General features: G+C 43.5%; 2 protein-coding genes across 4 annotated transcripts in view; one reads left to right on the plus strand and one right to left on the minus strand.

Moving 5' to 3' along the window:
• CRYBG3 (crystallin beta-gamma domain containing 3) overlaps positions 1–16,346 on the plus strand; it is a 128,759-nt gene extending 112,413 nt beyond the window's left edge. Inside the window, exons 18-22 of the mRNA XM_090276047.1 lie at positions 5,065–5,204; positions 7,653–7,776; positions 13,011–13,169; positions 14,302–14,461; positions 15,337–16,346. Coding sequence (XP_090132173.1) covers positions 5,065–5,204; positions 7,653–7,776; positions 13,011–13,169; positions 14,302–14,461; positions 15,337–15,425 — 672 coding nt within the window. The 3' untranslated portion in view covers positions 15,426–16,346. The remainder of the gene's footprint in view (positions 1–5,064; positions 5,205–7,652; positions 7,777–13,010; positions 13,170–14,301; positions 14,462–15,336) is intronic.
• Positions 16,347–17,031: 685 nt separating this feature from the next.
• Positions 17,032–25,874, minus strand: part of RIOX2 (ribosomal oxygenase 2) — a 28,365-nt gene continuing 19,522 nt past the window's right edge. For 2 of the 3 annotated variants that reach the window (XM_090276031.1, XM_090276038.1), the window contains exons 6-10: positions 22,576–22,678; positions 21,681–21,852; positions 19,459–19,547; positions 17,992–18,078; positions 17,032–17,531 (exon numbers count right to left, since the gene is read on the minus strand). In XM_090276031.1, coding sequence (XP_090132157.1) covers positions 17,373–17,531; positions 17,992–18,078; positions 19,459–19,547; positions 21,681–21,852; positions 22,576–22,678 — 610 coding nt within the window. In that variant the 3' untranslated portion in view covers positions 17,032–17,372. The remainder of the gene's footprint in view (positions 17,532–17,991; positions 18,079–19,458; positions 19,548–21,680; positions 21,853–22,575; positions 22,679–25,874) is intronic. The other variant, XM_090276027.1, reaches the window with a different exon arrangement.

Consider the following 25,874-nt stretch of genomic DNA (forward strand, 5'->3'; position numbering starts at 1 on the left):
CAGCCCTGGCCGGATGGTTCAGTTGGTTGGAGCATCGCCCGGTACACCAAAAAGATTGCAGTTCAATTCCATGTCAGGGCACATGCCCTAGGTTGTGGGTTTGGTTCCCGATTGGGTCACGTACTGGAAACAACCAATCCATGTCTCTCTGTCTCTCTCTGTCTACCCCCACTTCCTCCCTCCCCACTTTTCCTCTCTCTCTAAAAGCAATAAATATATCCTTGGGTGAGGACTAATAAAATAAAACACATCATGTTAGCCATTAAATGCCTTTAACCTAGGTGTCTATAGCTCTAACCACAGCAAGCTCTACTGATAATGCGTGAGCCCTATCCAGGCTCCATGCCTGTCTGCCCTTCCTTAGAAATTAGTAACTCAACAACTAGTAAAGAGTATGAAGAGGTAAGCTGAAATGCTTTTTTAAAAGCTTAGGGGTGAAAGTGTAGGGAAAAGTCTCATGGTTCAGTGAGGAGCTTATCTGTGGGTAATGGCTGTCCACTCAGTCTCGGGCACCAGTTCAGTGGGTAATTTAGGGTCTGCTCTTGGCTGCGTTTCTAACCTATTGTTGCTCTGGGCTCTCAGTACATTTATTCTGTAAGTTGTTGGGATGCTTCCAGTTTTTATTTTGCAGATAGCAGAAGAGGTGAGGTGCCTAATCTTGCCTGCAGTCACTCAGTAACTCAGTGACTGGAGGGGAATTTCTGTCCCTGACCCAGCTGATGGCGTTTACTGAAGGGAAATCAGCGTCCTGGCAGCCTGTTCACCCCTTGCTTGCTGTCTCACTGCGCAGTGGTCAGGGCTCCTTTTCCGGTGTCCTGTATCCCCACTCTCCATTGCCTAGCTCCCTAGCACAAGCCACGCGCACTTATTCAGTTAAGTGAATTAAAATTAAATGAAACAAACCCGGTACCTTGCTCACAGGAGTCACGCTCAGTGGCCACAGCGGCGCGGAAGCATGTCCGTGCCACACTGGCATCGCCCCCTCCGTGGGCAGGCTTCGGGCCTCCCCGACCTGTCGTTCACCGTGGCCGATAACGCAGTCAGAGAGGAGCTCACACAATTACCTATTTTTAAAACCTGACAGTTTCTTGGCATTCTTTTTCTATCCTTTTATTCATGGACTAACTCCCATCAGAGGTTCCGGACTGAGGGCCTGGACCTCTCACTCCTTCCCTGGAGCCACCCTCTCATCTTGCATTATTTGGTCTCTTTGTATCCCAACCACACTTCCGTGGCACTCACAGCATGCCCATGGGCCACTAGCTCATTTCCCTTCTGCTGCTCTAGCTGTTTCTAATGCAGGGACCACACACTGCACCTGTGGCGTCACCGCTCCTCTGCTCTTGCAGCCTAGATGCCCTTCCTCCTCCCCGACAAGCCAGACGGTCGTTTTAGGAGCCTCCTCATGGTCACCCTTTCCTCAACACAGCGAACGTATTTGATACTTAGACTTTCCCCCTCTTCCCATATTTTTTTCTCTTGTGGCTCTCCTCTCCTCAGCCATTTGTCAGTCAGCACCACCCATCTTTGTACGTCAGCACAGTGCTGTCCTCCTTCCATTTCCATTTCCTCATCCATAACTGGCTCCAGTTATGACCCACATTCTTAGAGTTCCCAGACTTAGTATCTCTAAGCTTGGTTTTTCCCTTAACTCCAGATGGAAATGTCCAGTGTTTGTTGAACATCTCAGTTAAGATTACCCCATCTAGCCCTGACTGGTGTAGCCCAGTTGGTTGGGTGTCGTCTCACAAACCAAAAGGCCGCAGGTTCAATTCTCAGTCAGGGCACAGGCCTGGGTTGTGGGCCAGGTCCCGGGTTGAGAGGCAACCAATCCATGCTTCTCTTATATCAACGTTTCTCTCCCTCTCTTCCTCCCTCCCTTCCCCTCTCTCTAAAAGTAAATAAAGTCTTTTTTTAAAAAAATCATCCCTGCCTTTCTCTCTGTGTTAAAACATCCACTTCTACATGTAAGTTCTTAGCTCCGGAGCGTGTTTCCCCTCCAGGTTTCCTTCTACACAACAAGTCATCCCTCCCTGCCCCTCACCACATCTCTGCACACTCACCACACTTTTTCCTCACTCACTCATTCCTTTTGTCTGTCACATCTGTTTTGTCACTGTGATGGTTTTCCTGGCCATCCTCTACTCGCCAATCCCAACCTTCCACACCTGCCCCCATGGTAGGTCTGGAGTGTTCTTCCAGGTACTAGTACTTTTACTTCCCTTCTCTTTTCCAGACACAGTTCCTGAAGGCCATTTTCAAAAAGTACACACAAATGTACATATATATGCAAACATATACATAATAGCAATTTAAATTCTGAATAAATGATATATTCCCATGGTTCAAAAATCAAGAAGTACCAAAAGGCATGTAGTAGAAAACTTGGCTTCTGCCTTGACCAGTGTGGGTCAGTGGGTTGGAGCATCATCCCGCAAAGTGAAATGTTGCGGGTTCAATTCCCAGTCAGGGCACATATCTAGGTTGCAGGTTCTGCAGTGGATCAATGTTTCTCTCTCACGTTGATGTTTCTTTCCCTCTCTTCCCCTCACTCTAAAAAAAAAGAAAAGAAACTTGCCCTTTATCCTCTCAAAGCATATCCTACTGAAGGGCAATCCTGGTTAATTTCATATTTATTAGGAAAATGTTTATATATACACTCATATATGTGTGTGTGCGTTCATGTGTATAAATTTTCCCTTTTGCCATGATAACATAGGAAATGTGCTCTTCTATACTATTCTTCACTTAGTATTTGCTTCTAAAGAATAAATCTTAGAGATCTTTCACAAAGATCTCATTTTTTACAGCTGTATAGATTCCTCTGTGAATGTACAATTTATTTAACCAGTCCCCTCTCGATGGACATTTAACTCTTTCCCCATCTTTTCTTATCCCTAACACTTTTGCAAGGAAGAACGCTTTCATAATTTATTTTGCTCTTAGGCAAGTACATGTACAGTTCAGTTGTGAGAGTCAGTTCTTTGCTACTGGCCATGCACTGACCATCCACAGTGCTTGCTGCTAGTGCTCTGCTTCTCGAGCCCAAGTCAGAGGCACTTCAGCCCAGTCCTAGTCCCCAGTCCCAAAGCCTCCAAGGACTCCCCACTGCAGTGAATCTGCTTCTGCCATGTCAGTGTTGGAGAAGCAGGCAACTCAATAGATGGTGGCTGACACTGGGAGCTTGTGACCCTGTTTCCTGTTGGACTCCGTAGTCCAGCTAAGTGGGTCCACTGCTGTTCCCTAACACACCCCAGGCAATTTCCACCTCCCTTCCTTTGCACAGAGTGCCTTCCCTCTATTCTCTCCTGGCCTGTCCAGATCCATCGCATCCTCTAGACGGAGCTCACATACTACCTCATCCATGAAACTTCCTTGATTTCTGCTCCTTTCTGCTGAAAACAATCTAGCTTTCCACTGAGCACTCACAGGGCACATCCTTGCCCACCCTGGATTATGTTACAGTACCTGTGCAGTTCTCCTGATTTAGCTGCTAGTTAGTAATGCCTTGAACACAGAATGGGGCCTTGCTTTGATTTCTTCTTTATTTTTCTTTATCACCTCAGATCAATTTATTTCTCTTCATCAAAATTTATTTTTTCCCAAAGGTAGAAAGGGTCCTTTCTCTGACTGGAAAATTCCTGGGCTGGGGAGGGTCCCTTACCCACTCAAAAGGTTTTCCTATTTCAACAAGAAATCCTGAAAAGTACCATCAAAGCCAGTGTAAACCCCTATTGATGTATCTTTCTCAGTGGCATCCTGCCAGTTTGTCAGTTGCCCACATGTGGAGCAAGCCTGTTAGTTTATCTATTACTATTTACTTAATTTCCGGTTTATTTTTAGCCCCACCCTCACGCCCCCTCCCCTCTGGCAACCATCAGCTTGTTCTGTCTCTGGGTCTGTTTCTCTTTTTGTTGCTGTTTCTTTATTTTTCACACTACACATATAAGTGGATCATACAATATTTGTCTTTCTCTGGCATATTTCACTTGGCATAATATCCTCTGTCTCCATCCATGTTGTCACAAATGGCAAGATTTCATTACTTTTTATTTCTGAAAAATATTCCTGATTGTGTGTTTGAGAGACACACATCACATCTTCTGTGTCCACTCATCTAAAGATGACTATATAGATAGCATCCATATCCTGGCTGTTGCTAGTAATGCAGTGAACGTAAGATGTATCTTTTCTAATTAGTGTTTTTGTTTTCATCAGATAAATACCCAGAAGTGGAATTACTGAATCGTATGACAGGTCTATTTTTAATTTTTTGAGGATTCTACGGACTTCCCCATTAGTAGCTACACTAATTTACAATCCCACCAACAGCGTACAAGGATTCCCTTTTCTCCATAGCCTTGCTATGACTTGTGCTAAGGTTTCAATAATTTGAAGAACAAGTTTTATTTTTATTTATTGAGTTTGCCTTAATAAATAAATATTGAACATATGCTACAAAAAAAGAGAAAATCATGTTTAGCTCACAAGAGACTAAAACATTTTCCACAAAATAGGTTATAATTACTTTAATTTTTCATCCCCTCAAAGTCTCCTAAGCATGGTGTCTTGCATATGCTAAGGAATGAAAAAGCAGTGTTGATTCTGTTATTTGTCTAACATGAAGGGTTTGAGGGAATACTTTCAGTGCAGAAATCACCCCATATCTATGTGTATTCTTGCTTGTTGTGAAATTAAAAATGCCTTCCACCTCCTCCTCGGAATGTTTTTAAGAGCCTAGAGCCCTGATATCCATCCTCAGTGATGCCATGTGGCCTCCTGGGGAATGAGGTGCCATCCTGCGCAGTGTCCCGATTACCGCATAGCCATCCCTTAGCATGTGATTGGAAGCAGGTGTCCATTTTATTATGAAAATAAGATTTTCTGAAATTTTAATTTTAAAAGACTGAATGAAAGTTAATAAGATTCTTAGTCTCACCAGTGTGGTTTTGACTAGAACATCTTTAGAGGGTAAAGCAGGAAACTACATGCCTTTGAGAACACAGAACACAGTGGATGCAGGGTTCCACCCTGGGTGGTGATGCTTTCCCCTTTCTGTGTTAGGTTTTCGAAGAACCCTCCATCAGCCTTTTTGCTCTGGAACATTGTGAGGGAAGAGAGTTACATCTAGAAGAGCCTGTGAACTCTGTTCTGAACAAGGACCTGCACTTCTACACCCAGTCCGTGTGGATCAAGAGTGGGCTGTAAGTACAGAAGGCAGCTTGGCCTGGTCCAGCCACAGCGTTAGGACAGAGTCGCAAAGTTGCTTTTTATTCCCTCACTGCTATGGGTTTTTGATCTGATGATGCTCTTAATCCATTTCCCTCTGAACGTAATAGTAGTAGATTTTGTTTAAATAAGAGAAGACCATGGACCATGTGTTCTGGGGGAAGAGCCCTTTGGGAGAGGAGGGCTTCATGTGTACAGAGCATGTGTCATAGAGTAGGTCGATCAGATGGCTGTAACCAGTTGAGCCCACTTCCGTTTCAGAAGAAACCTAATTAAATCAGCAACTTGGCTGCCTAGGACAAGTGACTATTTATAAGATTAATAGTGTTTCATCATATTTTGATTTGACATCTTGTTAGTTATAGAGCTGTTTACTCCAGGGCACTTACTTGCAGGCTGAGAGGACCTGGGTTTGACTAAGCCTGCCTACCAGCCTTGCTGTTAATTCCAGCTATTGTAGTTGGAGGGTCCAGGTTGTCTGGAGCCTGCACTTTTACAGTCTGGGGAGACTACTTTAAGAAAAGAAATGAGCAAATGAAGGATATGTAAGTTAGGTATGAACTTTGCATATTTATTTAGAACAAAATGGTAGGAGGCCTTGCAAATGAAAGGCCATGAAGCTGAAGCTGTTTGCTTCCTGGAACGTCTGCCTTTCAGGCCATTCTGAAGATTGACAGCTCATCCTGCCCCTCATCCTGCACGGCTGCTGTTTGGGAACCAAAAGTCAAATAAACACACAGTCCTCTGTGATTAATATAAAGAGGACTGTTTTCTATTTCTTATGACTTTTAAATTGTGTAATAATCAACTGCATGTTTAAACATCGGGGGATAAAGAGAAAGCCAAGAATATAAATTGATTTGAAAATTGAGTCAGCTGTTATAATAAATGGCTTTTGTATTATTCACATGTAATAGTTTAAATTTTTTTCTTCAAAGCACTTCCCCTGGTTCAGTGTTTATTAAACAAATTAATTTACTCTCTAAGGATAATAATCCCATATTATAGTCCAGTATATTATTTAACACTTGGTTTGAATTGAAGTCCATATCCGTGGATTTTTATACAGGTCACAGCATTTTTGTTTCTTTTCTTTACATTCTTAAAACTGATATTGACTCATCTCTGAAAACTTTGCACCATCTCGTTTCACTATTTTGTAGAAAACTGATGCCATTTTACCTTGACATTCTTATTTCTTTTATTATCCACCTACTCTCCAGTGAGTGGCGTCTCTACAAGAGATTTGCTACAAAGAGTAAGAAAGAGTGAAGGCTGTCTGAGGGGTTTCCCAGGCCACTCGTCATGGCCTAGAGAAAGCTACTTAATGCACAGCCAGCTAGCTACCCTCAGTGACAAGTGTTACTTAGCTTTGTTTAATCCCCTTGTTATTCCATATCTCTGATCTGTGATGACAGTGAAGGCAGTGCTGTCTTGCACCATCCCTCACAGCTTTTCAACTGTGCAGTTCATTTAGATTAATAAACACTGGGGCAGTTTAGTAAAATCTTACCTAGGTTTTGTAACTGTGGAATGCAGTGGTTAAGCCTCTCCCTGCTCACTGCTCATCCATCATAACTTCACCAAGCCTGATCTCAGTGCTATCTGAGGGGACCTCGAGTCCTGTTGAGAATTTCAGATCCTCTTGGTGATCACCGCTTATTCTCCTTAGCTGCCCAGCTTGATAACCACCTAAAGCAGGGCTTGACAAACTTTTTCTACAAAGGCACAGATGGTATTTTCAGTTTGTCGGTCATTTCTGCCACAAATATTCAACTTGTCATTGTTGTGGAAAAGTAGCCAAGGTTAATCCATAACAGAATGGGCATGACTGTGTTCCATTAAATGTCCTGAGACTTCAGACTCTCACCTGAAGCCCTGTACTCATTTACACGCTTTAACTTGGCCTGAGTTGAAGGGCCCCCAGAGTACTGAGAAGGATTTGCAAAGGAGCCAGGCCTTGAAATAAGGGTAAGATGGGATTTCGGGGTATGAGTTTAAGTTGTCTTTGGTGGCCTCAGAGAAGCTGTGGAGCCCCAAAGGACATGTGATGATTAGCCTATGAGTGGAACAGTAAACTAGTGTTTTAACTGGGTAACTGTGGGGTCTACCTTTGAAAGTTAAAATGTTATGAAAAATGACTTAGTATTATCAAAGGAACATGGAATTTTAGAGCTAGGGGGAACCTTGGTTTGGAAGTAAAGACACCAGGATCTTAACTGGAGTCCAAGTCTCTGAGCCCCAGTCCAATGGGCTTTCTCCTAGTCATCCCTGCTCTTTCTTTAAAAAATAGAATTACATACTTTTTTCTTTAAAAAAATCTACAGTGGTAGATGTTAAAAAATGAACCCTTCATGGTATACTATGAGGATTGCCTTTTGTTTGTGAAATACCTCACTTTCCCCTTTCCTGCTCTCATATAGGTGGATAGCTTATGAAGGACCCAATTTCTTGGGAAGACAAATCCTACTCGAGCCTAACGAGATCCCAAACTGGACAGCATTTAGTGGATGGAAAACAATAGGTTCCCTCCGTCCTATGAAGCAGGTAAGGAGAAGAGAACCGTACCATCCAAAATAGCTTGATTTTCTAGTAGGAATGTCATAAACTATAGAATCTGAGATTGTGACCATTTCATTTAGGTTGCCATTTATGTAGTAAGGGGAGCAGATTAGAATGGGAAATATTATAGATTTTAACCAATTCATAAAATTGTACCTAAGGTCAATGTTGGATTTTAGCTGTTAGCCCAAAGTCTTAGTGACCATGTTCACTTTTCATGGAAAATTAAGGTAAGCAATGGGCACAAGAATGAACTCTGAGACTCACCAGCTTTACTTTCTGAGTACAGTACTTGGATCTTTCCCCCCGCCCCCCACTTATATAATACTTGGGATGGACCCTGGCAATTTAATTAAAATCGTATTTATTGTACAACTACTGCTTGTCTCCTGTTCCAAAGCCTCCCACTGCACTTAGGACATGACCTGAACTCCAGCGTGGCCCGTGCGATCTGCTCGCCCCGCTTCCTCAGGCTTGTCTCGCCACTCTCCGCATTCACGTGCTCATCATATGCACCAGCCTACAGAGTGCTGTGAACTCAGGCTCCCCTCTGTCTAGGTTCTTCCCCTGTTCTTTGCCTGGCTACTTCTTACTCCTCTCTCTAAATTCGTCTTACATGCCAGGTCCTCAAGGATTCCTTTCACCCGCTCTCCCAGCCTCAGTCAGATCCTAAAAGACCTGGTTCTTTGTCTGAAAGACCCTGCATGTGGTTTGTACCCATGTGGTTAGGGTCGGATTGGGTGCTTCCTCATCTGTTGCCAACCTCGTGAGGGCAGGCCCTGTGCAAACTTTGCTTATTTCACTACCCCAGTGCCTGTCACGTTGTAGGAGCTCAGGGACTATTTTTTTAATGAAGGAATGAAAATAAAAATGATGAATGAGTGTTTGACATTATGCAAAGAACTGTGGAGGTTTAAGGATAAAGATGATTTGGAGGTTATAAAATATCCAACTCAAAACAGTAACATAAAATGCAGAGCAATGTGTGATCATCCAAAGCCACAGGCAGTGCCTGGTTCAGGGAAGTACAAACGTGTGGGAGTGGTGGGAGGTTTCGGGGAGGGTGGGAAACCCAAGCTAGGCCGTCAGGGCTCTAATGGTCAACCGATATGCTCTTTGTACTTTTCTTTAACCCGTTTAGAAATCCTTTCTTCCTTGATTCCAACAACAGTTAAGGCAGGAGTTGTTATTCCCTTTTTCTAGATGGAAAAACAAGGCTCAGAGAGGGAAAGCAAGTGGGAAAAAAGTCATCTAAGAGTCAGAACCAGAATTTGAACTCAAATTGTGCTGTAAAAGTTGCGTTCTTAGGCAACCACACTCTATTTTCCTCCAAACTAAGACCAATATTTACAGAGTGCCACCATGTATTCCAGGCACTGAGCTCAGTGTTGCATAATTGATACTAAGTGCTAAGGCTTTCATGTTCAGATCTGACACATTTAAGTGTTAAGTTGATGAGAGCCAATAAGAAATTAACCTAATTGGTCTTGCTGCACCTCTGCCTGCCCCTATCCCCCTCACTCTCTCACTCAGACACACACACACACACACACACACACACACACGTTCATTCCCACCACTCTGGTTTTGTTGGTTAATATCCTAGCTCTACCACTTGTAAGGAGTGTGGCTTTCAGTTGGTTATGTCACCTCATTTCTTAGCACCTCAGATTCCTCACGGGTGAAAGTGACTACATTGCTTACCTCTCACTAGTGTTGTGAGGATTAAATAATATATGCAGAGTTTGACACATCTGGCTCATATTACTATAGTAACACATTTATTTTGAAAGTATTATTAACAATGACCCTGGCTGGTTTGGCTCAGTGGATTGAGCGTCGGCCTGCGAGCTAAGTGTCGCTGGTTCGATCTTCCAGTCAGGGCACATCAGAGAAGGAAAACTCTGACTCCAAAAAACCTCCGCTGCCTTGCGGCATACCTCTTCAGGGGAAAGGCTAAGGGAGTAAACCCCGACAGAAAATCCAGAGCCGGAGTCCCTAAGGCGGTTTGACGTTGTAGTCAACACCGGCAACTCCTGCGGCGCACCTGAAGCCAAGCTGTATTGACTCCGTCTTTCCCTTGGACCCTTCAGCTGCGAAGAGAGGGGGGGTCTGCTGCATGGGCAACAGCAGACCCTCCATATCACCCTGCCCAGGCTCTGTAGCTTCAGCTTCACTGGAGAGGACACTCCAGCGTCATCGCAAGATGTCGATTCAACACGGAAGGAGACAGATACCGTGTCACTCCCGAGTTGGACTGCACAGCCATTCTCGGTGGTGCAGATAGACTCTTAAGAAGCTACACCATCGTCTCTCCAGACGGACGGCTGCCGACGAATTATTAACAATGACCCTGGAGAGAACCAGATATTCTTCTGAGAGATACTAGACATCAGTGGGCTTTCCCGGCAAAGAGCCTCTGGCACAGGATTTCATGGCCTGCACATCTTGCTTATTCCTCACTCCTGGTACATGCAATGATGGGCAACCCCATTGCAAATCCATGGGAAAAAGCAAGACAGAAGTGGGACTTCAATGTAGCTTTTACCAACTATACAATGTTTAATCTTATGTTGCAGGAAACTTTAGAATACTTCCCTCCCTTTTGATGGTGGTTCCTTGCTAGGGAAGGATATCCCTGCCCATTGTTCGGGGTCCTGAGAATAAAAGAGTGCTAGAACAACCATGGCCAGTGTGGCTCAGTTGTTTGAAGCATCATCCTGTACACCAAAAGGTCATGGGTTCGATTCCCTCTCAAGGCACATGCCTAGGTTGTGGCCTGATCCCCAAGTCAGGGAGCCTAGAAGAGGGAACCAGTTGATGTTTCTTTCTCATGGTGTGTCAATCTGTGTCAGTCTGTCTGTCTCTCTCCCCTCTTCTTCCTCTCCCTCACCCTCCTTCCCTCTCTCCCTCTTTCTAAAAGCAATATAAAATGTCCACAGGTGAGGATTAAAACAAAAAAGATCACTAGAACAATAGCCTCTAATTTTACATAGACATTTTTTTGACAGCTAACATTATGTTATTCTTGCAGTGTGCTTTAGGAAATACCTGATTCTTATTCTGCTTAAATGCTTAATTTCAAAATAGTATTTTAACTATTTAACTGTTGTTCATTTAGGCCACATCTTTGAAAGCCAGCAGAGGAATTCTGGGTTTCTAAAACAGTATTATAGGTCATATAGTCTTTTTTAGTAAACCTGTTGGTACTGCTTTAGTTCATATTCTTGTCTAGAAATTTAGGAATAATTAAAATGTGATTCTCTTTGAGGTTGGGAATTGGAAAGTTACTAAGGCAATTATAATGCCTATCAGTGCTTTAACATATAATTACAGAGGAGTCAGACTTTAAGTGTGTAATAAGGGTTAATTAGTGCCTTACTTGAGTTAACTGATTAAAACTTATGTTTGTTCCTAACATAAGTAGAACTCTGTCCTCTGTGAAGGTCATGCCTGTTTTCTTACATGTACAAGGTAGGAAAGCTGCAATAAAGGTACTGAAGCCTTCCCTGGCCAGTGTGGATCAGTTTGTTGAAGTGTCATTCTGTAATCAAAAGATTTTGAGTTCGAGCCCTGGTTCGGGTGTGTCCAGGCACATACGGAAGGCAACCAATCAGTGCTTCTCTCTCGCTCTGATGTTTCTCTCTCTCTTCTCTCCTCCTCTCTCTCTGGAAGCAGTGAAAAAATGTCCTCAGTTGAGGAATGAATGAATGAATGAATGAATGAACCTTTTTTTAAAAGATACACTGAAGCCTCAAGAATTACCAACTGCAGTGGGAAACCAGGCTAGAGTATAGAAATTTAAACACATTATTGTTGCATTATGAATGTGGAAGTTGTGGTTTGAAACAATTAAAAACATTTTGCTTTAAATGACCAGATAAAGATTTGTCCATTTGCTTATTTCCTAAGGAAGGCTAAACATGGTAGTAATTTACCAAAATTTAAGAGGCCTCATGTTGATGTCATAAATTTCAAAATAGAATAGTCATTGTTGGTCTTACCATGATACCTTGCTGCATTTACCTAGAACTTAACTTTCTCAGAGGGAAAGTCCTCCCTTATTAAATAATAGACCATTTGTTATTACTTAGCAAGGCTCTAACTGGGATACCAACACCTGACCCAAGGTGGGGTGTGGAGTGTCCTGTATTTTATTACATGAAGACTGGAGGCCAAGTCATGGGACTGAAAGAACAGTTTGTGTGGACCTTCAGTCACGTGCTATCCTTTCATCATCTTACCGGCCGGCACCTTGGGATCGGGAACAGTTTCATACTCCCTGCGTCTAAGGGCAATGAGTGTTTTTCAGCACAGGCTTAGAGCATCCTGGTTATATGAGGGAGGGTTTGGGTGCACACAGACCTTGCTGCTCCACATCTGTGTTAACCTTACTTATAAAATTTGGGTCATAATTATACTTTCTTAAAGGGTTCAGGTTATTAATTCTCACAGATTAATACAGTAGCCCAGGAAGCATTTAGTCCACTGACATATACTAAGCTTTTCATATTAACTATTATCCTTACAGACAAGTCCTATATTCAATATTTTATTTTAAAAACTTCTATATATATTCCAGGTCCTGGGGGTGATGTCCTTTGTTACCTTACCCAATTTTGAGTTAAGTGGCGAATAAAGATGTAAGGTCGCTTTCTTTGAAGAAGCATAAAGGTCAATGAAGTATAAATGTAAACACAGAGATGCCTGCAGCTACCAGGGTCCTCAGCTCCCTGGGTCTTTTAAGACCTTGCACAGCAGTCATTTAGCACTTAATTCTAGCTCCAGACGGCATGTCTGATTACTGAGCTAAGTCACTCTTGGACCCTCTTAGGCGGTACCTGGCAGTTATTCCTACTCCCCTGCCTCCCCAAGCATAGACAGAGCACAGCAATTACTGAATTAAACTTGTCAAAGCCCTAATTCTTTACCACCCTGGAATTTTAATGAATGAAAGTTACTACCTTTACTCTTCCAAAGGACATTTTTTTCTGAGAAGTATGAATGACTGTTCAGTTTGAGCTTTGTACTCAGTGGTCTAAGGATTTGTCAATAGAAAATATTAATGTATACATATTTGCTAATGGGGCCAAATGAAACTCATATAAATGAGCTAAATTCCATCACTGCTCACTTCCTCTCCAAGCTTTCCCTCTTGGAAGGACTGATTTCCAGATTCAACAGTTTTTCCTAAATGCCTCCATTTCTCCCCTTCATAGCCTGCAGTGTACATTAGAATAAGGAACCGAGCCCAGAACGAGTACCTGACAGTCACTGGGAACACAGCGGATGCGCGGACAGCGTCTGTGTGCCTCTCTCCCTATAGCGGGAAGAACACTCAGATCTGGCACTACTGTCGGGGACTCTTCAAATCCAAGGTAACCGGCCCACTGATACCACACTCCGCTGTTTGGTTTGGGGCTTTATCTTTTGGAAACCAGAATCTTGCCAAATCAAATGGCATGAAAAAATAATGTAACTTCCTAGAAGCAGTTTGTCCCATGATTGTATCAATATTGGTATTTATTATTACTAAAGCATGTAAGTGAACTGGACTTAGAAATTTTTTGATCTAGAAAACTGAGTTTCTATTTTAAAGTAAAAACTAAGGTGATGGCATACTATGGATATGCCTAAATGATTTTTTAGAACCAATGATAATAGTCACTAGGAATCTAACTCAGATACTGCTTTTTAGGTGAGATGTTCCTTTATAGCCCAGATAAAATCTGCCGCCTTTGTGATTCCAAACATAGTGAAACTTTCTCATTTTCAAAATGTACAGTGAAGTAACTATAGAAGACTGAAGCTGTACTGGAGAAAGCCTAGAAAAATTAGGTTTCTGTTTTCCTGTAACCCCTCCATTATGTTTGATGCTACGGGGAATAGAATTAAAATTTTAAAACATTACAAGTGTGTTTTATTGTTTCACCAATGACTAATTACTTTTTTCTCATGCTTCAACAAAAATAAAAAGCATTAAGAAAACTAAGCTCGACCTAATACATTTAAGCTAACAAGGACTTAACATTAATTCCAATTCAACAAACCTTTATTGAACATTTGTTGTCAGATGCAGGCATCCTTTTAAAAACAAGTACCTCTATTTCAGGTTTATTTCTTTACAGTTTCCTCCCCTCAGCCATAAAGGAGGCTTTTAAAAAGCTTACTAAAATTATGCTTTACCTTTTTAGATAAACAGTCACTTAATGTCTATGGTTTATTCACATGAAAGAAAAGGGACCCCGTGAGCGCTCCCTCCCCAAGCCCACGCTTCTCCCTCCCCCGTCTCTTCCCCAGATGTGGACTTTGCCCTTCCCTCTCCTAAGCTCCAAGGGCCCTTCTCTTGCTGCCGTAACGGGTTTCCTGAGCCTGTGCAGCCCAGCTGGCTCACTCCTACCTCTGGAACTTTCTGAACTTTCTCTTATAATTTGGAAAAAAGGGAAGGGGCCCAATTCAATCTAATTTAGCAAACACAGTACAACCAAATGTATTTCTTAACCCTTTTAGGCCAGTGATACATGTCTCGAGGTCATTGGTGGCCGAGACACGCCTGGAGCTAAAGTAGCCCTATGGACTGAACATGGGCAACTCAGGCAGAAGTGGAGACTGAACAGAAACGGGACCATCAGCTCCTATCTCAGTGACCAGCTTGTCCTCGATGTTAAAGGTGGGTCTGCAATGAAGCCCAGTGTGTGTGTTTCTGGCTACCACTTTAAGTTCCAAACCTCCTCCTCCTGGGCAAAAGAAATCCCTGTGTATAAGAGAAACATTGAGCCATTTTAAATTATGTGTGAAAAAGTTAAGATACGCCGTTTTAACAAAACAATTAGCTATGTGGGGATCAAACAGAAAAAGCCTATTGCTGGGGGAGGCAGTGCTGGGCGGGGGGGAGCAAAGGGGAAAAAGAAATGGAACTATTGTGACAATATGATCAATAAAATATACCAAGTAAAAAAAAAGCCTAAGGACAAAATCTAAGAAGGTTTTTAAGTATCACTGTAAAATTATTTGCTCACCCTACAGTCTTTAAGAACAATTTTAAATTTGAACATCAAACCATAAAATGCCATGTTCCTTAGAAAGAAACATCTTTTTGCCGTGAATTGGTACAGTCCTTAAAAGCCGTCAGTTAAAACTTACAGTAGGTATTTAACCTTGCTTTTCAATTCAGCAAGGTCAGGGCCAGTCTTTCTCAGGGCTGTCGCTTTAATTGGGTTAGTCACAGCCTCTGTTGGTACAGGAACAAAAACACGGCACCTGACAGCCAGCCAGAGCTCCGCGAGCACTGCGCTCTGAGACCCGCGTGGCCGGGCACACCGCCCGTGCCGTCGCCCATTCCACCTCTTCCTTTTCCCGTGTGAGTCATAAGAAAGTCCCATTTCAGGTGAATAATAGCTAAGCCTGTTTAAACTCAGTTTCCCATTTCAGACTACTTTGTAAATGACATATTAATCTACCAAACAGCAGGCTGAACAAAGCTTGTGGAAACCATTAAGGACTTAAGTGAACAAATAATCTTTTCTTTTGCAATTTCTACTCTAGGAGGAAATTATTATGGCAAGACTCATGTAATTGTAAATCAGGCCCTGGAGGGAGGAGAAACACAGAAATGGGACATTGAAATACTGTGAGAGAATCGGCAGCATCCCTAGAAAGAGCAAAGGAAGAAGGAACCTCATCTCCCTTGTAAAGGAAGCTGCTTGTCCCTCTGCTCCTGATCACTGAAAATGAACTTTTCTTGGAAGCTCTAAGATAAGACTTGCCATTAACTGTGGGGAAAGCTCAGAATGCTCTTGCCAGTTATTCAGTGGGCCTATGAGGAATATGTCATTTTTGGGAAAGGTTCTATTCCTACTTGATCTCCAGTTTGGGTGAACAGGCTTGCTGAAGTGTGTGTTTTCTCTCCTCGCCACCAGAGAGGATTCCTAGTCCTGACAGCCATTATTTGGGACACTGGTGGGCCTGCCATCCTATAGGAGGGATCAATGTCCCAGTAGGTGTGTGTTTGCGTGCAAGGCACAGGGAAATAAATTCCTAGAGGCCAAGTCATACTTCTGAGAAAAGAATAATTTTCAGCAATGTTTGAAGACATGTTTAATAAACCTTCCTGTTAAGCTGCTGTATTAGCTAAACCTTAAAGGTTTTCTTCTGAGGCTTTTATAATTGAAGCACTGTAAGTATTCTTACTTGTAACTGACCCCAGGGAGGGACCTCAGCTTTATTAGGAAAAAGGTTCAAATACTGGAGTATTTTCTGTGGCCATTCTTTGCTCAGCCCTTCAAACTAAAAAAGCACAACTATCCTGTGGTGATCCTTGTACTCTTTAAGTATTAACAAAGACACCCTTCTGGGCCACAGGACTCTAACCAATGTTTACTTATCCTGATGCTGAGACCTCACCCTAGATTTTGCCTGACCTGCCCTCAAGAAGTGTTTCTAAAGATTGTGTCACCTATGCATAAGATAGTCAAATTTTTCTTCACCTCAAGTAAAGGGGAGTTACAAACGTTCAAATTAAAATCAAGTATTTGAGACTTGACTACACTGTTTTACTTTAAAAGTGGATTTTTTTTTCCTACGAAACGATAGAAACAGTTTTTCACTCCCATTTTAAATAGCTTCTATTTCAGCAAAATCAGATAGGATATCACCTTGGACGTAGTTTCAAGTAAGCAATACCCCCTTTAACTCTACAGTTCACAAGCGTTTTTCCCTCCTGAGTTGGTTTTAAACTGACACTGAGAGAACTGTTCCCCTCATCCCCGACTTTTGCCAGAAAAAGTTCTGTTCAATTTTTATATATAAATGTTAAGTTCTCCAATGGTATTTTTTAAAATATCAACCTGTGTGCACTTTAGAATGTAAAATAACAGTGAATTGTTTAAACTCCAAGACCCACTTCTTTGAGTATTTTTAGAGACTTGGTCTTTCCATGTAAATTTTTTTTCCCCTTTAATCTCGTGTTCCTTTGTCATCTTTCGAACAGCATCTATAAAACTCCCTTATGCCCACAGAGATGAGTGTCCCTTGTTAGTCTGTGGCAGTATTATTTAATGGAACTTGTAAGAGTTACTTTTTTTTTAAAGAGAGTGCTTGTGTATACAAAAAGGTATGTATACTGTCATTGTCAAAAACCAAGTTAAAACTTTTTCCTTCATGTTAATTGTTTAAAATTTTTATAGAACCAGTGAAGCTATTTAAAGAAGTTATTTCCAAAGAACAAAGACAGGTAACAACTTTTAAATTCAAATGATTGATACATTTATTGTAGTTGTGCCTTTTCTACCACACCGGATTAAATAAAGCTTGTCAAAAAAGTATGGTTTTGTCACTTTCTAGGACACAGAGTAATTTGCCATTCATTCTTCCACGTGCTTCTGTTAGTACATATGGCCAGCCGACCACCAGTTACAAGCAGGTCTCACGCTGTTAGACACACAAATAGGTACAGTTGTATGTAACCACTCCTCCAACCCAGTCTGCTGACTCAGACCAACAGGGGCTCCCTAGCACATAAATCTCAGGTTTTCTTTTTATATGTCAACATAAAATACAAGACAGTTGATTCTGTGAAGGAACTAGACTACCTGGATTAAACATTCTGTCCAGAGGGCTAGTACCAGGCTTTCCTTCTCCTCATCTGTAGGAAGTTTCAGGTCCTTGACAGAAACAGGTGAATTGTTCCAAATTTGCTTCAGTGCATCCACATGAGACAAAGGAAAGCGAAGTCCATGAGACTGAAAAAGGACAAGCTAGTCAGATAAAATACTACTATTGTCTCTTAAGTGGCATTTTCACATAAACTTCCAAAATTTTCAGTACATCATTATTTTTGCTACCCTTTACAAATTTGAAACTTGTTCCAGGTAGGTGAGGTTATTATATATTAAACTATAATTAAATAACTTACAGAATCTGTCAATTCCCATATGAAAACGTAGACTTCATGAAAGGCATACTAATTTAAATGCTTCCCATTACATCACGCCTTTCCTGCAAGGCTACATGTCCCAGCTAGTATTTTTTTAAAGCTGGTCTGTGTGTATGTGTGTCACAGAACTGTCGGGTTCTTATCAATTGAATGAAATGTTAAGCCCACACTGCAGTCATAAAAAAAGCACATATCCATAATTCAAAGGTAAGTCTTCCCAGCCACCACCAAATCACAGGAAAAAATTTGCTTTAGGTTGAACAAACCTCTGTTTCCTCACTTCCCATCATGTGTATTTCTCTCCTGTTCTTTAAGGAATGATAGATGTAAACCATGTTTTCTTGAGCTTCATCCTTTAAAAAAAAAAAGTAAGTCATCAATAGACTATCAAGGGCTTCATGACTAGGAAGGTTTTCTAATAACAAAGGTCAATACCAAGACAATCTCAAAGCCTTGGTGCTTAAGTGAAATTTATCAAATACTGTAAAGAATCCTTTTGGCAAAAAGTTATGATGTGTGTTTGTTTTATTTCATTACAGTCCTATGTGTTACAAATCATGGATAAAAACAGTACACCTGCTAGAGCATCTTCAGAAACCTGATTCAATGAAAAAGCAACAATATTTATATAGCAACTTAATGAAACACTCCAGGTTCTTCATTCAATCACACGTGCACTTTTTGCATCATAATTTGACACTCCCAGGTATACAGAAATTGAAAATGTATGAATATCATGGAGTGAATATGCCCTCTCGAGCAACACCAGCTGTGTGAGCTCGTTACAGTCGCCCCCCAGATGGCCTCTACTGCCCTCCCTCTCTGCCCCACACAGTGCAGTTTCTCTTCCAGACCCTTTAGTCTACCCTGTCGCCTCTTAGACAAGCGTCAAACACCTCAGCTTGACGTATCCCCAAACTGATTGGATGCCAGAGTAACTAGGATCTTTTTAATGAAGATGTGTACTTTTAAGATTTCATATATATTAGAAACCAGTCCTCTCCATGTCTGGCCCTAATGGTGGAACAGTCTGGTTACGGAGACATCTAGGTGCCCCTCTTACCCCCTCCAATCATTCATGGGGTACCCTCCCAAGAGAGCTGATTAGGAGGAACAGGGTGAAGCCACAGGGCATTGGATAGTTCCAAAGGTCCTCAGGCCTGTACAGGAAAAGTTAACAATACAGGCAGAGATGCTAACCCAGGCCAGATAAAGCCCAGAAATTTATAACCTTTAATAAGTTTCCCAGCTGATTCTATGATCAGCCAATTTTGGGAACTACTGGGCCAGGATATGGAAAGCAGAATATCTTTCTACAGGATAGAGAATTTTCTTAAGAAGAAACATCAACGAAACCATAAGTAGAAAACATCTGCACAGAGTACAGGATGGAAGAGGGACTGAGGCAAGGACACGCAGGAACGGGGTCTACAGCCATCGGAGCAAAACGGCCTGAAGCCTAGTGGGGAGGCGGAGCCCAGACAGTCACTGCAGGAGGGGAATGAAAAAGGCTCTGAAAGAGATGAGGGCACGCACTCAAATGCCCAACAGGCAGAAGAATCTGGAACAGTGAGGGCTGGGCATTATCTGCCCTGAACTAATGGCACTGAGCTGTGAGAACAGATGGATTCCCAAGGGAGAAGGGCAGGGGCCATCTGTTAATCCGGTAACCTGAGACCTGTGATGGAAGTGCCCTGAGAAGAGAGGAAACCTCTTCCCCTCTGGATGCTCACAGATTCATCCTGATCCGGTCTCACTGTGAGGACAATGTGGTCCTTAAACTGCAGCTTCACTCTGCTGTCCAACCTCGGTAACTGTCCACCTAGAAAATCCAAAGACAAAAGCCAATTTTCAAAAGTAGAAACCAGCAGGATCCAACTTATTTGCAAGTGCAACTATTTAAGGAACACACTAACAATCTGCAGTTGTGCCCTCTCCAGTTCAGGTATTTGCTTACTCTGACATTTATAGTGGCATTACAGTCTACATCCTTGTGAAGCCCATTCTCATAGTGAAGACAGAGATACAGTAAGATAACAGGAGTCGTCGGTAAGTACATGAAATAGGCATAAGCAGGCCTGGCCAGTGTGGCTCTGTTGGAGCATCATCCCGTAGACTGAAAGGTCACAGAGTCTGTCACTGGTCAGGGTGCATACGGGAAGGCAACCAACTGATAATGGATGTCGATGTCTCTCGTTCTTCCCCCCGCCCGCCCCCCCCACTCTGCTACCCCTCCTCTCTCTAAAAGCAATGAAAAAATGTCCTCAGGTCAGGATTTTTTTTAAAAAAGACTACCATTGAAGCCCAGTAGCTATCAAAACAGACAGGCCCCTGCACTTCTGCACAGAACACTCCCATCTCCAGTTCCAGTTTCTATCCTCTATTGCTTCTTATTCTACACGTGGACCCTAGAAAGAACACCTGAGTTCAAACGGTACCATCCCACCAATCACTAGTAATGAGACCATGGCAAATTATTCAGTCTGTGTAGGTAAAGAAAGCATGGTGTCAGATAAAAGTCACCTAGAAACGTTCACAGGAGAAAAAATACTTTTCCAAATTGAATTTAACTTAGTGAAAAAGCAGCCATGACAAACAGACTAGCCTTAAAGAGTCATCTGGTTGGGAAAAGAGTCTTAAAGGATCATACTTTTATTGACTATAATGGCTAAGACAAGGAAAACCTTAGAAAAATATTCTGGACTGTTAACTGATTATCAGAAAACTCTTCTGTATAAAGATTAAAATATGTGCTCATAAAGCATTTGCTATTTTGATTAGATGCAATCAAAAACAAATCCTAAACTTCCCCAAAGATATAATAAAACTATAAATAGAATCAATGTTAGAAGGGACCTTATAGATTGTTTATTCCAGTGATACTCAACTAGTGATAAATAAGGCTTTTATAAAAGTTAGTAAAAATACTCTCTCAATCCTACTGAGAAAGAGGAAAGCTGCCTGAAACCTGGCCTGGACTCCCAGAACATGATGCAGCCCACGGAAGACCAACATTAATAAACAGGGCCACTCTGTGACTGAGATTTAGGCAAAATAAGACCACGCCTTAATCATGTCAGAACTCAGGCAAAAAAAGATCATGCGAACTGCAGCAGTGACCAGACAGCCCCCTATCCTGGCTAACCTGAGTGACGGCTACCGCTCCATCATTTGTAATTTCAGCCTCATTTCATTCCTCCTGCTTCTAGGTAGGATGAACAGGAGACCCAGTCTTAATTCCCCTACTTGCTGACAGCATCCAACCCACAGCGGAGCCCTGCTCCAGAGCCTCCTGAAAGTCACCAACTCAAGCCCAGGTCCTGTAGGTCCTTCCCTACACCCTTTTACTGAGATGCCCCACAGCTCCCATGGTGTGTGTGGTCGTCTACGTTGGAATAGTCAACAAACCCGTCTTGGTCTGACTACAGGAGCAGGTATTGCTGGCCTTTGCTACAAGACATCAACATCACCATCCACCTAGGAGTGTTATGTCATTTGCAGCCTAAACCTGTCACAAAAGTCACCTGGGACCTAGGGAAGGTTGGTGATAACCCTGGGCATTCTCGTATTTCACCTGTTGATGGCAACATTTTACCCATCCTGGAATTAATTCCAACAAGATTATCTCACTGTTCAAAATCTTACAATGTCCTGCAGATGATGAATACTAGAATATCTATAAACATACATATTTGTCGCCTCAAACTGCAGAGTCCTCGTTCCCCATCATGCTGGGATGCAAGGTCTTTGCAAATGACTTGTAAGGTGCAGGCAGGATGCTAAAGCATGCGTGCAGCACATGCTGTCCAACCATAACCCATGAGAGACAGATCTAGCTCTGCATCGACTCCAAATGCTTCAACCTTCCATCTGCTCAAAGAGGTGCCCACCTAGGAAAGCCTCCACGTAGCCCACACAAGCCCCAAACCACCGAGAAGAAAACAGCAAGCTGCACCTGGAGTTGAAAGTTCTGCTCCGTCTCCCACATAGTAAGGTGGGAGTCTGTTCACAACAAAATCCTTCTTCATGTCTGATGAAAGCAGCTTGCTGGTGCCCTCCAGACGGTCTGCAAGCGTCCTCAGAAAGCCACTTAGTCTCTGTATTGCAGCAGTTGTGGTTTCCACCTGCTAGAAACACAGAGGTGAGACCTGGCCTGAATTCCAGCAGAACCCACTGCCTGGGCCCCACCAAAGCAGTTCCTGGTGTAGACACAGATCCATGTCACCTCTGGGGTTGCAGCGGGGAGATCGGGGCCCCTAAGAGCAATTTCCCATTATTGCCTTGTAACCACTGTTCATCTTAAACTGTTTGTTGTCTGAGAGAAAAAAATCAATTTCCAGGATTTTGCCTGTAAAGAGATCCCTGGAAATGTAGTCTCAGCTCTTGCAAAGCAAGTCACTATCCAAAGGTGACTGCTTTAGACAGGGAAAGCAACCTTTGCCCAATTCAGCACTATTTCAATCATCTTCTCAAATCTAGCCAAACAGTGCTGCTGCTTCCACTGAAAAACCAGGATGGATCAGAAAGCCAGGGAGACACCAAGGCCAGGATCTCCAGTGGGCCTCTCCTAACTAGTAATCTCATGTGCTGAACTGACAGTCCTCCCAGCCACACTGTTTATGCCCCATTTACTCAGCCAACGTTTTCCACAACTGCTGCCACCATGAAGTACAGGCACAAGGCAGCCGGCACAGCCCGCGGGCTCTCTGGGTAACGTAATGCTCAGCACTCTCTTCATTATGCAAACCCTCCAGCTCAGCAGGGTCCGCACAGAAGAGATGGTGGCTCACGTGAGGGGAAGGACCTGGGCTGCGAACCCCATTCCTTCCACACCTGCCTTGAGTGCTTACCAGGAGCAGCTGCCGGGGGATGCCAGCCCGGAACTCCAGGTCTTCCTTTCCGGCATCAAACACAAGCCCAGAAAAGGTGTCCAAAAGAAAATCTCCCCATGAACTGTAACACACCACCAACAACAACAAAAAAACAGTGAACACACACAAAACATACAGAACAAAGATTACTATAAAGCCAAACACTATGGAAGCTTCCATTGCCCTCCAGTTCCCTGCCCAGGCCTTCTGAGTTCACTGAATGTGATGTTACTCAGCATAAAAACACACTGCTCCCCTTCCTCCGTATCCCCGAACCCCCACGCGGAAAGTTATGGGGGGGAAACTAGGCTTTATTCATGACTTCTAAAGATACCAGGGAATTAAATATAGAGTGTCACAAAGTAGAAAGTTTGAGATCATTTTTTAAAATGTTTTTAACTGTAACAAGTGTCTATGAAGAGAGCTTTGTAGGAAATTTTAGCACTCGATCATTACAGGGCCAAAAAATAAATTTTATGTGCAGAAACTCTAAAAGTTACACATTTAGGGTAACAGCAAGGTCCCTGGACTATGTGATTATCTGCAGTTACACATTACAGTCTCCTTTGTCCCTCATAAAAGAGTGGCACTCTTCCTCAATAAAATACCCATCAACAGCAATTTCAAAAGAATTGATCTTGCAACTGCTAAACTCTAGCAATGGCTTTACTGGGGTAGAAGGTAGAAGCCAGTGGCCAAAAATAACATCTAGGGAGGACGATTCAGTGTTCAATTACCTTTGCTTTCTCGGGGGCATTTAGAATTGGCTCGCTCCTAAAAGTGTACTGATGAGAGAAATACACTCTGAGGGAGTTGCTCTCTTTAAACATTTCTTAGCTGTTTAAAATGTTCCTGTGTCAACCAGATTTCAAACTGCTAGCTATGTACAAAGTGGAAATTCACAGTATGACTTCTGCTTCTCACTCAGTAAGCAAAATTAACACATTTATACTTCCCTCCCTGACAAGCGGCGAAGGAGGACGAAAGCCACATGAGAGCACTTTCCCCACGACATCCACCACTACCTGGTGGTCTCACCGCTTTGCACCTCACATCTCTGACTGAACTTAAACCTGCAGGACACAATCAGAGCTTTCAGCAGCACGAAACAAGCTCCGCCTCTGCGGGGCCACAGGTGGGAGTCACACGGCAACAGCTCCAGGAGGAATTAAATGGCGGTGAAAGAGAGCTCTCTGCTCTTCTAAGAATCAGAACGGATCTTCAGCCTTTCCAAACCTGGCAATAATACCTTCTGAGGCATTCACTTTGGTAGAACAGCCAGGTCGCCTGCTGCTTTCCCACACAGCAGGCCCCAAATGTGCCAACGCGCTGCCCTACAGAGGGGTCAGGAAGAAGCCTGAAGGAGCACCAGAACCGCACACACGGCCACCTCCAGGGCACAGTGGTCCTTAAGCCACATTTCCCCCTTCTAGCTCCAGCACCACTGACACAGATCACAGTCCAGCCAAGACACTGGTCACGGGGCTGTAACTTAGCTCTTCCCTCTTAGGCATAAGATTGGAGTTCTGGGAATCCACATCTGGTTTTAGCAAAGTCCCCACAGTAATTGCTTGTGTCAGGGACTGCCTGGCCCCCAATAAATCTGCTGCCCCCGCAGTAACTGCTGATGCCAGTGACTGCCTGTGTCCTTCAAAGATATCTTAGCCTGCTGGTAAAGCCTGTGTCCCTCAAAGATATCACAGCCCACCAGCAAGAATTTAATAATTCCTGTTTTAGTAAGCCTCTCTGTTCTCAGAGCCAACTCCCCCAAAGCCATCTACATAGAGTCCCTTCAGCTTCCTCTTTAACTCCTATAAAAACCCCTGCCTTTCTTTCATTCGCTGCTGATACCTTCCTGCCTTCCTGGCCTCAGCCTGCTTGTGCAGCTGGCCAAAGAAATCTTTTAGACTCATGGCCTGTTCTCCTGTCGGTTCTCCTCTCTCTCTTGCTGGACCTAACATTCCCCAGCCTCTGCTGACCGGAGAAGGGGTGGGTGGGACCCAGAGACAGGCTACCAGGTCTTCATTCTTAGGATTGGGAAAAAGCAAGTCAGGCACTCAGCAGAAGCAGAAGCTAATGGGTTCAATGAGACAGAGGGGGCTGGAGAAGTGACAATGGCTTATGATGAGCCAATGTTGTAAGGAAAGAGAAGCTAGTAAGGAAAACAAGGGAGAGCCCTGACCAGTGTGGCTCAGTTGTCTGGGTGTCGGCCTGCAAGGCAGAAGGTCCCCAGTTCAAACCTCAGCAGGGCACATGCCTCGGTTGAAGGTTTGGTCCCCAGTCTGGGGGTGCATACGAGAGACAACCAACTGATGTTTCTCTCTCACATCAATGTTTCTCTCTTGCTTTCTCTCTCCCTTCCCCTCTCTCTAAAAATACATAAATAAAATCTTTGGGGGGGGGGGGAAGCCAATTACTAGAAAACAGTCGGTGGCCATAAGAGAAACGAGAAACATGAGAGAATCCAGGCAAGGGGGAGTGGCTGAGTAATGTTAGTGGCGGGACGCAAACAGATGCGTGGATGTTCGTGGGCCAAACGGCATGGCTGCCAAGGCCCGGAGCCCCTTTGGAGTCGGAATGAACATTTGGTTCCAGTCTCCCTGTGGCCTGCCCTGCTCCAGTTGCTACAACCCAATCCCTCAATGACCCCTGCTCTCCTTGAGGTGGCCTCGGCAACTTTCCATTGCTCACTATGCAAGGAACCGAAACACAATGACAAGGGCACTTTTCTAAAGAAAGCCTAACACAGGCTCCGGCCCTCTACCTGTGTGTGGGCAAAGACAGCCCCAACCTCAGGCCAGGCTCCAGCTAGTCTGTCTAGTCTCTTAAACACCAGGGTTAATGTCACCCTGCAAAGCCAGATGAGGAAGAAGTATGCTTACAAACTCATTTGCAAGTTCCAGCTCTGAAGGTAGGCGACTTGCTGTCCTTTGGGTCCGGGCTGTCCTCTCCTACGCTGACCTTCTGACCCACCTCTGATTCATCCTTTACGTCTCCCTCAGCATGGGAGTCAAGTCACTTCCAAAGCCTTCCCTAAAGCCCCAGCTTTGCCTGGTGCTTTCCTCTGTACTCCAAGTCTCCTCTGCAAACCTAGGACGGAACTCATCGCCACTTGGTACTAATGTGCATGCCTGCCTCCCTCCCACCACCACTTCTAGGGTGCAGGTTCCCTCAAAGCCCCCTCAGCGCAATGCCTGCACTCCCAGAAACTAGCACAGGGTCTGATGCCTACATGCTGAACAAAATCATAACTGGTGTTCTTAATGAGATTTGAACCA

The sequence above is a fragment of the Furipterus horrens genome, unplaced genomic scaffold (genome assembly GCF_987537825.1).
Source record: "Furipterus horrens unplaced genomic scaffold, mFurHor1.1.pri manual_scaffold_1, whole genome shotgun sequence".
NCBI lineage: Eukaryota > Metazoa > Chordata > Mammalia > Chiroptera > Furipteridae > Furipterus > Furipterus horrens.